This window comes from Parus major, chromosome 8 (assembly GCF_001522545.3).
Source record: "Parus major isolate Abel chromosome 8, Parus_major1.1, whole genome shotgun sequence".
Taxonomy (NCBI): Eukaryota; Metazoa; Chordata; class Aves; order Passeriformes; family Paridae; genus Parus; species Parus major.
The window spans coordinates 9,167,214-9,182,798 of record NC_031777.1 but is presented as its reverse complement, the minus strand read 5'-3'; the positions used below and the strand labels follow the sequence as shown (position 1 = coordinate 9,182,798).

Sequence of the window (15,585 nt, the reverse complement as noted above, 5' to 3'; positions counted from 1 at the left end):
CTGATTCATGCAGTAGCTGACAAACCACTCTTTCCTTCTGTAGGAATGGGATGTACATTTACAGTTGTGCTCAGGCATTCATTTGCCTGTTGGGTGCATTATGACTTGAAAGTACAACCTAGCCCATTCATACCTGCCCAGAGTCTGGATCTTAGAGCTAATCCCACAGTTTCTCCCTCCATCTCATGTCCACTTACCTCCATCATGGTAGATTACAAGGCAGAGGATACCTCAATCACTATATGCTTTTTTAAACTTATTCCCCAATGAATTAATTCCTATTGAAATTTTAAAAAGTGAAAGCTCCAGTAAGTAATGTTAAGAAGCAACATTAAACAGAAGCTTACAAGCAGCTCTTGGTATTCAACCAAAATTAATTGTTGACTGAACCTGATTCTTTACTTTGAGGGGAAGTTTTTTTAGAAGGAAATGCCAAGAAAATATTTTTCCCCTTAGTTCCTAGACAAGATTGACTGTATTCTGCTTCAGAAACAAGATCCTAAAAATGTAAAAATTCCCCATTAGAATGCAAGCCGTTTAAAGTGCTCTTTTTTCTCCCCAATGTGTTAATCAGACACTTCAAGTTCTCTTTGACCCCGAGGAGAGCAGGACATTCCTTTCAGTCTCGCTGCTGTGTTTTTCTGAGTGCACTCCCCGGCCTGTGCGCCCAGCAGCAATCCAGGCACAGCCGGCTGCGTTGGTACAATCTGGAAGCTTGTTGCAATAGTACACAGAATAAAAAACACAAGGAAGAGCCTGGCAGCTGTATAAAACTCCCTCTGAGCTCTAGTCTCCACAGAAGTTCACCGGCCCCAGCAATCAGCATGACCAGCCAGTCTCAGGGAATCCAGCAGCTTTTGCAGGCAGAAAAACGTGCCAAGGACAAACTGGAAGAAGCCAAAAAAAGTAAGTAGCTGGCCTGGTTTTATTGTACTTCTCAAGTGCAAGCCCTTCAGAATTACTGTAGCTCACAGAAAAAAATTATTTTAGCTGTATACGTGCACTGGTGCTGTGCCTTGACTGCAGCCAGGTGCTTACTCATACCTGAACATTCAGAGTTTGCTTAAAATCCAGTGTGCTCGTGTGTACATGTACACGTGCCTAAATACATTAAAAAATATTTTCTTTATTATATTCATCATGTCAGCTGCATTTTTTCTTCCTTTTTCTTAATGCTGATAACGTCGTTACTGCCTTGCTATTTAAGTTAAAGTCCTACATGCCTTTGGCTGCCAGCTCTGGAGGACCAGACTCCAAACTCTTTATTTCTCTTTATAGGACTTGCTAAAATTTTTCAGTGCTCCTCTTTACTTGCAAAATCCAGTAACTTGTCTCCTAATTGAAGCTGAGCTTCAAAAAATTCTATGAGAACTAAGGGGAGACTTCAGCACCGTAATAGTAATCAAAGTCACAGTAAAACCATGAGCACTCTCAGGTACTGTAATAGATCATTCACAGAAGTTTTATTACATGGTACAAGTTATTATTCTCCTGAGTGCAGGTACAACCACATGAGTCATTGACCTGCACCAGCAGTAAAACATTAATACTGTTTTCTGGAGTGATCTTGCTTTAGAAACCGGCAGCAGAATGCAAAGAAAATGCATGACAATGATGTCATGTGGAGCAAGAGTGTGATTAAAGGAATATATTTTATTTTCCAGGGAGGAATGGAAACTAAACAGAATAATTTGTGTAGTTTCCATATCCCTTCTATACATGAATCAGCATTGTTGTGTGTTCATTAATTTTTAGTGTGATGTATCAATTTGTACAGCAGCACACAAAAATAAGTAGAAAGGCAAGTCCCCTCCCTAAGCACCCAGCCACTGACTGTGCCTTGCAGATACAATAGAGACAAGTGACAAGTCCTGTCACCTTCATAAAACAGAACTATCTCAGGCAGAAACCTGAAAGCACAGGATAGTTAAGTAATGTTTTGACCTCTTACACAGCCAAATTGGGAGCTCTGGGAAGGATGTTTTCTCCCTTCTCACGTAGGGCAGAGGAAACACTGCTCCCTCAAAGCAAGAGCACACGACCTGGAGCAGCACAGCCTCAGTGGAGGGAGGAGGAGCTTGGCCTGAACACAGACTGCAGAATCAGGTCTTTATCATAGCTTGAAGTGGATTACCCTTTACTTTTGGGTTTAGGGTTTGGGGTTTTTTTGTTGCTTCAATTTCATTTTTGTTTGTTTTTAAAACCAGAAGAGTAATTTTAGCTTTTTCTCTAAGTCAGTTAAAAAGGAAGCTTCTTAAATTAAGGAACTCCAAAAATGAAAAGCATCATTAGAACATAAAAGTGATGACCAAAGATGAATGTCTTGCAGAATCCAGATACAGTTATGGATGCTACTCTACTCTGCAAAAGACACACTTCCTTGTCCATCACCTCAGCCTCACTTGGAGTGCTTGTGATAAGAACAGGATTTCTTACAGATGAAGTACCTTCAGACCCCTCTGAGTCAGAAACTTGAATTAAACCACTACCAGTGTTTACCTCAACACTAACACAGTAGTAGGAGTTATTAACCAACTACAGAAAAATAGCTATTAAGAATTTTGCTATCAGTAAAATTATTTGGAGTAAAAATATGTCATCACTATGGTTTTCTTTTCTATTACTTTTAAGACCATAATTTTCTTGCATTTATAAAAATCATTAAGGAAAACGAGAATTTCAATACACAAATTTAAACATAAGATAACAACCCAGTGACTGTGAGGGAGGAACAGGCTGCCTAGAGGCTGGGGAATCTCCATTCTCAGAGACATTCAAAACCCACCAGATATGGCCCCAATCAAGCTGCCCTTGCTTCCACCCAGATCTGTATCCTATAGACTCCTTCCAGCCTCAGCAGTTCAGTGTGATTCCATGAAAAACCTCAAGAATTTCCAAAATTAGCAGATCAAGGCAAACAATTTAAATAAATCCACCCTGGATTTTGTGCTAAGCCAAGCATTATAAGTTATCTACCAGGACAATTATACCTAGACAACCATTATATTCAGCATTGCAAGAAATTTGCAGTGAAGCTACAAAACAAAATTAAAAATGTCTGTGTTGTCCCTAATTTAAGTATTTTTCATAGCACTGTCACTACAGCACCTTGGATAACTATGCCAGCATAACTTAAATACTGTGGGACAAGGGCAAAAGGGATTCTTTTGGAGGCAAATCTGGCTAGCCTAAATTGGGATTACTTCAGCAGTCTCTTCCCCACATTGATTCTGCAGTTAGATCAAAAGAAAGGATTGGAGAGTTTGTCTCTGAGCATAAAAGCTAAACTAAAAGGAAATACATGAAATGCAACAGATCTGTGCAGTGCAGTTGACCTGTGCACACAGAGCTGGGTGAGACACGGAAGGACACGCTGCTTCACCCCAGAATGGCCAGCTCAGAGCCAGCCAGCACCAGCTGGGATCAGCAGCTGCTGCTCAGGGCCTGTCCTCTGCAGAACTGTGCTGCCAGGGAAAGCACTGAACCCCTCCAGCCATGCCAGGCTGCCCCAGCCCTGTGACATCCTCTGTCACCCCAAGCAGGCACTGCACAACAGCTCTGCACCGACGGGTCTGGCTGTTGGGCTGACACTGGGACATCGGCTGGCAGCTTCTGCGTGGGACACACCAGGGAAAAGCTTTTGAAAGGAAATGTGAATAGCAAAAGCACCCTGATGCAAAGCCTTCAGTGTTTACACTTGATACCCACATAACCAATCAAAATGTAGTGTGAACACACATAATATTGTATATAAATAGTTAATGGGCCTAGGTTTTGCTGACATATTTGCAATTGTTGGCAATGCAAAAGCCACTTGAAATAACTGAAAAAATTAGCAAATAAAATTATATTGATACATGCAAAACAAAGCAAAAATATGGTGCTAAAGCTCCTCTATACATGCTTCTTCTTAATTCTTGCCCTTTTTCCTGGCATGATATCATTAGCAGATATCATTTATACCTGAAAAATTATTAATATTATAAATAATTATTTTAATTAACATAAGCAAAGCTGAAATTATTAAATTGATTAAACACAAGCCAAACCAGTCTGCAATCCTTTGGCCTTTTGAACATGGTGCTGCTTTATCTATCATTTTTACTTTAAGCACAATTTAGATCCCAGAAATGACTGAGCATTGTCAGCACCAAGACATCAACTCCTGAAAATCCTTTTGGGTAAAACAAGGAAAACAAATTTGTCGTAAACATTGAGCTTAGCAAAACTTGTTCTCCTATAGATTTTTATATCTACCCTTGAATTCCTCATGGCTAATAAAAAGAAAACTCAGATGGAAGATTATAGAAAATCAGATTAAAACCAAATGTTAATCAAAATAAGATATTGTAAACAGAATTATATCCATGGTGCTCTCTTGGATAATATCCAAGACATATTTTAACTACTGAGAAAGCTATACATAATGCTCTGCTGCCTCTATTCTATTTTATTAAAATTACAAAATAGTTTTCTCAGAATGCACATCTCCAAATCCCATTTTCCAGACAATTTAGCAAAGACAACTGAAATTCTATTTTAAGAAAATATGGTTAATTTTTGGCAACTTCTTCAAATGACTTGATTTTTATGCAGAAATTCAGCTAGAAGCCTAGATGATATGTTTGAAAACAAAACTCCAATTTTAGCATTGCAGTTTTTGGAACATGAGATAACTTAGTGTTTGAATAAATTAGAATGCAGCATTTTTGCCTCCTACTGTCTTTCTTGCAAGATCTATAAAAACTCCAGCAACCTAAATGACACCAGTTCTTTTGGATCTAACCAGAGCAAGGTGTTTCATCAACATCACAGAAATACCTAGAAAGAAGAATACAGCCTTTCTCCATGCTAATAACACCTTCCCATGTTGGGCAAGAAAATCCTATACAGTGCTGACTGGTCACAGCATGTTTTTTAACATTTGGACAATTTAACCCTATGCCTAAAAATGTATAGGCTGTGGACAAGGAAACCAGGCATATAGCACAGCTGCTTTGCTGCTGCCCCTCTTCAAGGATCATAGGAGGGACAGAAGACCAGCAGCAATCCTGGCCCCACAGCTTGACTTTTGTGGCAAAAATCTCTTCAAACTTATGGCTTTCTGTACCTCACCTCTATGATCCTGAGGAAATGTCATAGGGCCAGGCTGGTTTTCCCATCCCCCTGCACTCTTCCCCTCTTTTTGCATGATCTTGGCTGAATTTCAGTTCTCTGCCACCCTTCAGTGTGTAAGGGTTGATTTCAGCTTGGCTGTGCTCTGCAGAGAACCCAACCCAGCAGATCAGTAAGGCTTTGAAAAGACAGTCCTGTATTGCACAGCTATGGTAGCAGACAAGTGGTTAACAACAGACTGATTAATTAATTTTGGTTTGCCTCTAGTGGAACAGCAGGTTAAGCTCTAGTTTCTGCTTAACTTAATCAGGTGCAGCATATGCACCATCACATATGTTGGCAGTTGCCGATTCTGTCCACAACGTTGTTGAACTAGCAGTAATTTACTCACAGCTTTTCCACTTAATTAAATAGGAAGCAGCAGGTTCCTGCTGTGCCAATCCTAAAGGCATCTTGGAAAAATTAAATGGCTGCCACCCTACAGTGACACCCTATGTATTGTGATTACTCCAGAGCACTGTCAAGAGCTGACACAAATATATATATATATATATATATATATATATACATACATACATACACTCTTTGGTTCCCTATCTACATTGTCAGAGTCAACTGAACTGTTGTTTAATAGTTAATCTCTTTCTATTTTGTGCATTTTAAATGGATATATTTATCTATCTGGTGGCCAAATATGCAACATATTTACTACAGATGGCCCCCCAGATGGAATTTGAAATTAAAATCCCACTGATTTTGAAATAATTTAATTTGCTAGAGAGATCCAGTTCCTCAGCTGGTGAAATTGGCAAAGCTTCTTTGTAGTCACTCCCCCCAACTGCCAGCTCCAGAGAATCACCCCCCGGCTCCACTCCTACAGAGTGGAAACTCTACAAAAGGCTGATCAGCTCCAAATTTGGAGAGAAGAATAAGGGAAACTTCAAAATACAGACCTAAACCCGGTTCAAGATTTTGTTGTCCAGACTTACATCAGGCTCTTACACAGATCTGTCAGTTCACTCATCCTGGTCCAGACGCTTCATACAGTGAGTGGCAGAAGCTGGGGGAAAGCAGCCTTCTTCAAACAAATACAAACTCTGGAAAAGTACCCAGTAAGTTTTAAACAGCCTTTCTCCCCTTTATATATAAGCACAGTGGCTTGATGGGAGAAGGAGTCTGAGAAATGTAACTTCCCACACAATGGGAAATTGTGCACATCCTGCACTGATGGACTGGGAGTCAGTAAAGCTATCTAGTGCCTCAGTAGGTTTCTCCTTCCTGTAAAAAGCCTGTATACATGCTACCTCCAAGGTTCCACAATAAGCACACCCAAAAAAGGCAACAGTCCAGGAATCAAGACTTTAAAGGTAATTCCCATTTCATGCATCTCTCTGCTTCTACTCACCCTTCTGCAGGAAGGAGCCATCAACTGGAGAAGTAATTTCCTGCTGAATTGGGTATTTCATCCAGGCATTAGATGAATCCTAGATGTAATAGAACAGTCTTTCTCCCAAGCTTCAGCTTCCTCATTAGGCCATGCTCAGTGGAAGCAAGTTGGTACATGACACACCTGATACAGCTTCAGACACCCAGCTTAGGTTTTAACCAAACCAGTGTAACAGCTTGTACAAATATCAGAAATATTTACGCTCATCTTCCTAGCCTAGGCAGAGAGTGTTTCCTAGGATTTCAGGAAAGGAGAAAAGGTGTCTTTTGTCGTCTGTGCTTGAATTAAGAAGCCTAAAAAAAAAAAAAAAACAAAACCAAAACCAAATGTTCTTAATGCTCAGAGGTGTTAAATAGGTTGTTAGAGTAAGTAAATAAATCAGTGTGCCACATGAGATCAAGATGGCTCTTTCAGTTGCCTAGGCTGCCACTCTCTCATTCTTGTGATATCCTAATTTAAGGAACTAATCAGCTTTTCAGCTACTAAAGATACTTTCATGATAAGAAATTTTTTCATGAAAAGGGAGCAAGCTTATTCCCCCAGCTCAGCAGAAAGAGACCCCAAAAATCAGCATCAGCCCAGGTGTCTCAAGTATATCAACATTCCATGCAAGAGGTTTACAGTTAGAAAATTACTTTTTCCTCACAAGGTAGTGTAGCAGAATCCTGAGGAGATCCATGCAATTTTATCAACTTTATAAATGACAGAGAAGCCCATAGGGGTTTTATGACACACTCATCAGCTCGTTCATGTAAAAACTTAAATAACACATTTCCATCAAGCCATTTACTCTTATTCTTTACTTGACAACCTTACTGGATCCGCGAAATAAGTACCTTATGCCCAGTCCTGCAATGACTTACACGCTCTTGATTTGACATGCCCATACTGTTTTACCTAAAACAAAGTAACTATTCAGAGCAAACAAAATTAGGTGTGTAAGCAAGTCTGGTGAGGAGGAAGACTCTAGTTTCCACTACACCCTAAAACATCTTCTTACAGATCACCTTCTTGTTTAAAATTAAATGCAAAAAACAATAATTTTTATTCCCTTTCATGGTTTCTGTGCACCAGTAAAAAATACCATTGACCTCCTTCTCTTAATCACTCACCTCTGCATTTAACAAAGGTTAGTAGAAAAGGGTGGGGAAGAAAAGGACATAGCCTGAAAGTTGCAACTCACTTTGGTAGTGGTTAAGACATCTTGCATTATTTTGGATATCTGCCAGCTCTAAGCAGAATCCAGTTGGTGTGGGATGAAGGGATTCTGGCAACCAATCAATACAGGAAATTTTACAGAATAACGTCTTTTCCCATCCATGACAACTAAAATCTGTTATCTGGCTGCTACTATTGCTGATGAAGAAAAGATAGATATTTATTTAAACACCAAGCTGTGATTAGAAAAAAAGTGCATTTGTGTTGTGGGAAGACATCTACTTGCAAAAAGACTTCTGTTGTCAGCAAACCAAGAAGCCCTTCATTTGATGTGTGCTTCTGCACAGGAAGTTGGTCTCAGAAGAGGGGTACTTGCATGACTGGCTAGCAGTCAAAAAGTGTTCTATGTAAATCACCTCATCTCTTCTGACTGTTCTTGTGCAAATAAATCCGATGGACAAGACTTTCAGCAGTCAATGTTCTACTATGCCAGCTAAAATATCTCTGACTTGGAGAGATTAATCTTTGGGGATTCAGGGATGGTATGAAATAAATGACTCTTTCTTCTCCCTCTAGGAAAGGGTAAAAGGCTGAAGCAGGCCAAAGAAGAAGCCACAGCCGAGATAGACCACTACAGACTACAAAGGGAGAAGGAATTTAGAAACAAGGAAACAAACGTAAGTAAGAAACCTGCATATGTTCTTTTGTTATATCAAACTGCTCAATGGTAAAACAAATTGCTTCCAAGAGTATTACATGGAGACTCCTGCAAACCAGTGTGATCATACTGATCACAGGAATGTCATCTACAGTGTCTATATGCTTCATTTGGACTTTTTCACAGGCTTTGAATGCATTTATAGAAGAAATTGTGGGCATTCACCACTAAAATGATCCAGATTCCATATTTGGTTCATGCTTACGCTTTGAAGATTTCCCTTAAGAAAAAATACTTTGGGACTTTTTTCTATAACCACAGACAGACCTAGTTCCTTTCCTGAAACTAGAGGATTCAGTAAGGTGGATGTCTCAGTAAAAGCAAAAGTTTAAAATGTTTCTTTCCATTTCTGTTCCACTCTAGCTTTCATTACATATAAGCCTGCACCCTTTAGCAACTGAAATCACCAAAACTTTGGAGTTTTTCACTGTTTCTATAGTAAAAGTGGTCTGACTTGATATTTTCATATCTGAATAAAGCAGTTTTATACATTTATGGCATCTTGTATTTTTCTCTAGTATTTCCATGAAATTCACAAACCATTCTCTTTTTACCAGGTGACCTTCCTCCTACATTTTTGGTCTTGTTTTTCCCTCAGCTTCTATCGTGGAAAGGCAAGGAAAGCACTTGTGGAAAAATGGACACTGGGGGGGAAAAAAAACCACAAAAAAAACCCCCAAAAATGTCAAACAAAGTCAGTTTTACAAACCTGTCATTTCAGTCACACTTCACATAAAACATTTTCCAGCAGGGATCACTAAGCCATAGGAACTCCTATGCACACAAAGTCTCTATCATACCCTGCCAACCCCCAGACACACTATCACACAGGCAGGCCACGTAGAAATGTTACAAATGTACAAATTCAGTTGTTTACTGACACCAAAATAAAGTAAAAACACCTCTAAAATTTGTTCACATTTTCAGTCAAGCCAGACTTTTTGTTCTACGTCTTGATAGCAGAAAAGTAAAGATGTTGCTTTGTTGTGAACTCAATTTTGCCATCACAACCAAATTAAAGCTGCAGGGAAAGGCCACTATTTGCCGACTGAAGGTTTCACTTGAACAGGACAGAGCACATATTGCTCCTGGAATGACAGCATATTGTACAAAATCACTGCAGTCCTCCTCCACATTCCCTGACCCCATTATGTCCAACATTCATCTTCCCAGATAAATGCCAACATTATTAACCTGTGTCTGGGAGGCAGTCAGGAGCTCCAGCAAAGTCAGTGCAGAGGGAGCTCTGATGCCCAGTCCAGTTTACTTTCTTGGGTATTTGGACACAAGTATTTCTAATTTTCTGTCACAGCCTCCTTTAATGCCATTCTTCCTCTTACTTTGTGTTACTTGTATCCAAACAGGAGCAAATTTTCTCATACTATGAGATGGTTCATATCCATCCAGATTTAACAACAGCAACAGAAAAATAATGATTGAGGTTAGAATGACAATATGCAAAATCTCTTTTCAAAACATGCAAAATTTTTTGCCTGGATCTCAAACCAATTTTGCTAGAATTCATAGGGTTTTCACTCAGCATCTGAGGCCACCTAACTGGACATGTGCAGCCTAGTTCTGAATTTTGTGACTTCTGAGCCAATGTAATATTTTAGCAGCTTTGAAATTAGAGTAGCATAAAACCTGTATGGGAAAAATAAGGGACAGACCTTCAGGGTCAGCAGAAATCATAAATTAAACAGAGCATTGCCTGCATTCTACAAGAAAAAGGTCCTCAAATTCAGAAGCAGAGAAAGAGAGGGAAAATACATAGAAAAATAAGAATTTACTATCTCAAATTACAATAGTAGCATAAGCTGAGAAAGCAGGCCAGTAGAGGCTCTTCTTAAAATTATAATACATTTCTTAAGGCTTTTCAAAAGTATTAATAGCTGGATATCATGGAACCATCTGGGATCTCTAGAAAGTTACTTTCCCCAGTGGAAAAATTCAGTTCCATAAATCTGGTCTAAGTTGTACAAACCTTTTCCACACGCAACCCTTGCAACTTGTCTAAAAGTTAAATAAAATGTCAGCTAAACATAGTTAGAGAAAACTATAATCTTTTCCCAATATTTATTATTATGTGTACAGTCTACATTACTTCCAAATTGAAAAATGGTTTACATGTGGATTATGGACAAATGTCTTACTGTGTTGCCAGGTAATGATAAATGGAACAGGGAAGGTGACTTATGCAGGTGGCTTATGCAAAAGATGTTTTTCCTTCTTTTAAGGACTAAGTTGGGCTGAAACCACATGGAAAATAGAGTTAATGACCCCTCCCTTGTTTCTGGTCATGCTCTAGGTACCCCACTAATATATCACAGGTTAGCTCCACCCAGTAGTCCACCCCAGAGAACCGTGGCAGGAACAAGAACAATGTGTTACTTAATCCTTTCTTATTCTGCCAGCATGCAGAAATGTCTTCTTCTCTCCACATGGAATTCTTTAGCTGGAAACCAATCTTTCTGCTGGTATCTGAAGGACTTTTCCATAAGGGAAGAATTCAAGGGATGTTGGGGCAGTGGGGGAGGAGGGAGCAAAGTCACAGATTTGGAACGTGTGCATCTGTTTATAACATAACCTTGCTAAAATGTTCAGTGAGTCTAGAGTCAATTAAATTCTAAGCGAATGTCCTGATATTAACTGTGCCAGAAGCTGTCTGGTATTTTGCCAGATAAGAAAATGTAATATTAAAAGACCTTGTCTAAGGCCTGTTGAGGGTTATACATCACTAACTGCTGAAGACATTTCAAGTACTCTGAAACAGTAATTATGCATTTTCAGGAAGGTTTTTCCATGTTTGGTCCTTAGCTGCACTCACAGGCACTCTCAGTGAGGCCAAACGAAGGCACATGGTGATAGAGCTTAGCTGACTAGTCATTAAAATAGAAAACAAATTAAAATTAGCCATATAAAAGACAAAACATACACGATGGTTTTCCCACAGAGGGCTGGGAAACTTTCGTTACATAGGGAGATTCCCATTGCTAATGAGCATATGAGAGTTGCCTTTAATCCTGTTTTTATGCATACAGTTGAACTCAGATCAAACCCTCACTGTTCAGAAGCTCTGTCATGTGTTTGTGTTATGCTTATGCTACATGATGAAGAAAAGTACAATAAACATGGTCCTATATAGCCTCTCATTTTGCTCAGAGGTCTTCTGCTTTTCAGGTAATGGGGTCCCAAGGTAACCTCTCTTCCAAAATAGAAGAGCAAACCACAGAAGCCATCCGAAACCTCACAAGCAGCTACCACAGGAACATGGAGAGTATGATGAAAAAGCTCTTGAGCACAATATGTGACATCAGCCCTGAAATTCACCCAAACTTCAGACCTGCTGTTTAAGATTCATTGATGTGCTGTGTTTGTGAAAAGTTGCCTTCTTTCTTGATAAGCATTAGTACTTCCTCATGTATTGTTTCTGTATGTGTGAGAAAAAAAGAGCACTGAAGCCAAAAGCACACAATTCCACACAGGCTTTTGATGTGACAGGAATTATATAGGGTTTCACAGGCACTTGTTGGAATATTGTTTCCTGTAGCTAAGCCCCTGTCATTTAGATTGGGGCAAGTCAACAACAGCAGAATAAATGATTGTTTGACACCAGCAGGTTTTCAGTAGGAGTCTTTGTTCCTTTTGTCGTATAAAATGTTCTGTACTTGGATGTTATGTTGCATAAAGTCTATTTATCCCAATCTTTACAGTACTTAAGTCACATGAAATAGAATATCACAAAAAAACTAAAATGGGACATTTCTGTTTTCCTTGTGACACATGGAGTGGTCAGGTTATGGACCATACAGGAACATTTGATTTTGATCAAAAAGAATAGGTCAAAGCATTTTCAATTTTTCTATGCCAGTTTACAGCAAAATACAGTTAACATGTACAAAATTATGCTTAAAACACAGCACAAACTTTATACAGCTTTGTTAAGTCCGAAAAATGAGAACAAGTACAATCATTATTTATAGAATTGCTATGGCGCACAGGCTAGCACATCTATTATTTTCTATACAGTTACCCTGAAAACACAGGAACCCAAGGGCTCAAACTCTACACCAGTTGTACTAAATGGTACCTGAATCCACAGGTTATTCACCAGAAATTACATCAGCTACAGCTCATTTCTGTTATCCTAAGTGACCTTGGGTAATATTTCCCTCTGCAATAGCACAGATTTTTCCTGGAATAAATTCTACTGAAGTTAGGAAAATACAATCTGATCTGTGGTCTCAAGATGAAGCCCAGTCAGTCTGATGGGAGGCTGATGGGAGGCACTGATGAAGTGGGGATCTGACACATACCTGCACTATGAGCTCCTTTAATGCCTTGTCTCCACTACAAAATTGCACCAAATTAGAAAAGAAGCTTGAGAAAATTGCAATGACTAGCAAACAAGAGCCATGATTTTCAGTCCACATAGACACAGACAAATCATTTCAATTTCACAGCAGCTAGTCATAGGCAATCTCCTGTACCAGCAAGGTTTACACAGTTGATGTGCTGTCATGTGTAAAATGACCATAAAGCTGTAGTCAACCTAATGTCAGCAAACATGACTCCTCAAGTCTGTGCCTGGATACTACATAATCTTCAAGCCCTGACTGCTACAGTCTGCTGTGCTTGATTATATTCTCTGGGGACCCAAGGATGCTGAGGAATGGGAAAGAAACTAGTAATCCTATTGACACCAGCTGAAAGGTTCATTTATTTAGGAGCGCTTTGAATCAATGTGTGCAAGATTTTGATTTACTGGAGGGACGAAGGCGCTCCAGTTCCCAGTCTATGTGCAGGACCCAATGCAGGCACCTTCCTGCACACCTTGGGGCAATCAGGGCTGCCTCACAGCCCAGGGGCACACACCTCCAGCTTGGCTCATGGCTGCAGCCCCAGTGCAGTGCTCAGCTGTGAAACACAGACCTTCTGTGAGCCTGAACAGTCACCAAGGTAGACACTAACACCTCACAGGGTCTCACTGCAGTACTCAGGACTGCTCTGCGTTCCCTCTGGGCTACCTCAGCACCCTTGCCTCCAGATATCACTTCTAAACATACAGAAATGCTGCAGGTTCAGCTGCAGAACTAAAGCAATGAGGCTTCCATTGCCAGTTGCATGGGATAAAACACCACCTAACCTGCCATGGTGAGAGCAGAATTGCCACAGCTTGGTGGGCAGCAAAATCAGCAGCAGCTTCCCAGGAGCAGCAGCCCAAGTTACGCAAAATAAAGGTCTGTCTTCCTTGTTACCCTGCTTCTTTTTATGACAATCCCTCTCTCCCTCATTCTTGCCAAAATCTGTCTTCTCTCATCAACTGCTTCTCTTGCAAGGCTTTCAAGGCTGTCTGTACCCTTCTGGTCCTATGGCCACACACACATCTCTTATTTAAATATCCTCTGTCCTGCAGTCACAGCCATGACCTGCCTGTTTCTTTGTTATCACCTGCATACCTGAGGTACACACTGAGTGTGAGGGTAAGAAACCTTTTTGAACATGATTATGTTCTTGAACTCTGGCTAGTCCATGGCTACCACTCATGAAAATGGAATTAATTTGATAAGATTAGGTCTTTGATGTCGAGATAAAAATCTGAGAGCTTTTAGCATTCTGAGTATTTACCTTCTACTATTCAGTCCTACTTCTGGACATAAAAAATTGGTCATACCATCATTCTAGATGTACAGAGGTAAGGGTCAAATTAGACTTAATATAATTTGGCAAGATTATATTAAATGAAGACTGTAAATCACCAGCTGCAGCAATGGAATATTGGGGTGCCAGGAAAGCACCTGCTGAATTAAGTGCACAAAATACCTTGTATGTGACAGTTACACTCATCATAATGGCAAATAATTGTTCCATGGAAAATTAAAAAAAGAAGGATGGTTAATTTCAAATTTTTTTTTAAGGCATAAAAGAAGGGTAAAAATGGTTACTCTGAATTAGCAGCCACCTACCAGGGGTGATTACAAATGCCCTTTCATCTCCTGGGGATATTCCCAGACCCATGGGAGCCCCCAGTCCTCACAGTGCCCCAACACTTCATTACCTAATATGCATCAAAGTCATCGCCAAATAAAATGGCAATATCTCACATATCACAACATACACAGATTTTAAGAAATAGAAAGCCACAGATAGACAGCACTCATATAAATCTCTCTTGTTTCATAATTACCATTGAAATCAACTGCAAAACTCCCACAGTGTGACATGTTAGGACTGAAACAGCAAACTTGAGTTTCCTAGATTGGCCCAATTCTTCACTGGCTTATTGGTTAACAGGGGTTAACAAGGCTCTTTCTGTCTGAAAATGAAGACCTGTATTAATCAATAAATTCTAAATCTTGTATAAAACAAGAACTGTTTTATACAACCCCTGACATGGATTGGGCTGAATTTCTCTGGCTGCTCTCCCTCAAAATTCTCCTTTGAGTTATATGAGGATGTAGTGATGTGGTTCCCATTCATGGGTGATGAGGGAAGATCTCTGAACTCATGCCAGTAGGACAGAATATCTTTCAAGTCTAAATAAAGTAAAATGAAACAGACATGAAGAATTAATACTATGCTCTGTATTGAAGCTGTCTACTGACTTTCCCATTAATTTCTGAAGAGTTTGGAAGCCGAGGTTTGGGAAATCAGAACCAGCTGTTAATCCATTACATGGATTATGATATTAACTGAATTTTTTCCATATTAAAATATACTTGGAAGTTCATACAATCTGTAAAACATAAGTTGTTCTTGTAGATCTTCATATGTAGGGTATAAGTGTGTGTGTGTATAAAGTTTTAGCAGAACAAAATATTTCAGTCCCTGACTTAGAAGATTTTGTAGCTCCAGGGCTGTGAGGAATGTTTCCCTGTAAGTTGGGACAGGATGCTCTGCTGTTGCAGAGCTCAGGAGCCACCACAGGGCAGGTGACAACAGACTGCAATGACATGCAGTCACAGGTGATGTGAACCTGCAGTTCCATACTTTCACATGCAGCCTTGCCCAGAAGCATCCTTAACTGCAGACAAAGCAGGAAAGACATCTATGTGTAAGGATATATTGAACATCCCTGGAGCAGGGGACAGTGTCAAACTTTGGGTACAAATTTGGGCAGGTTCAGACATCAGACTGAGCCTGGGGC

The 15,585-nt window shown here is 39.8% G+C and overlaps 1 protein-coding gene across 1 annotated transcript; it reads left to right on the top strand.

Annotated features, from left to right (window-relative positions):
- Positions 1-669: 669 nt before the first annotated feature.
- On the top strand, positions 670-12,064 carry ATP6V1G3 (ATPase H+ transporting V1 subunit G3). The gene is made up of 3 exons (XM_015636784.3): positions 670-906; positions 8,297-8,397; positions 11,619-12,064. The coding sequence occupies exons 1-3, from the start codon at positions 825-827 to the stop codon at positions 11,790-11,792; spliced, it is 357 nt and encodes a 118-aa protein (XP_015492270.1). The 5' UTR covers positions 670-824; the 3' UTR covers positions 11,793-12,064.
- The last annotated feature ends 3,521 nt before the right edge of the window (positions 12,065-15,585 follow it).

What these genes read in the sequence shown, in the direction of transcription:
- ATP6V1G3 (XM_015636784.3), top strand. Translation starts at nt 825, where the DNA reads ATGACCAGCCAGTCTCAGGGAATCCAGCAGCTTTTGCAGGCAGAAAAA. An exon ending in ACTGGAAGAAGCCAAAAAAA is followed by an intron (nt 907 to 8,296) that starts GTAAGTAGCTGG and finishes TTCTCCCTCTAG; the next exon opens with GAAAGGGTAAAAGGCTGAAG. An exon ending in TTAGAAACAAGGAAACAAAC is followed by an intron (nt 8,398 to 11,618) that starts GTAAGTAAGAAA and finishes TCTGCTTTTCAG; the next exon opens with GTAATGGGGTCCCAAGGTAA.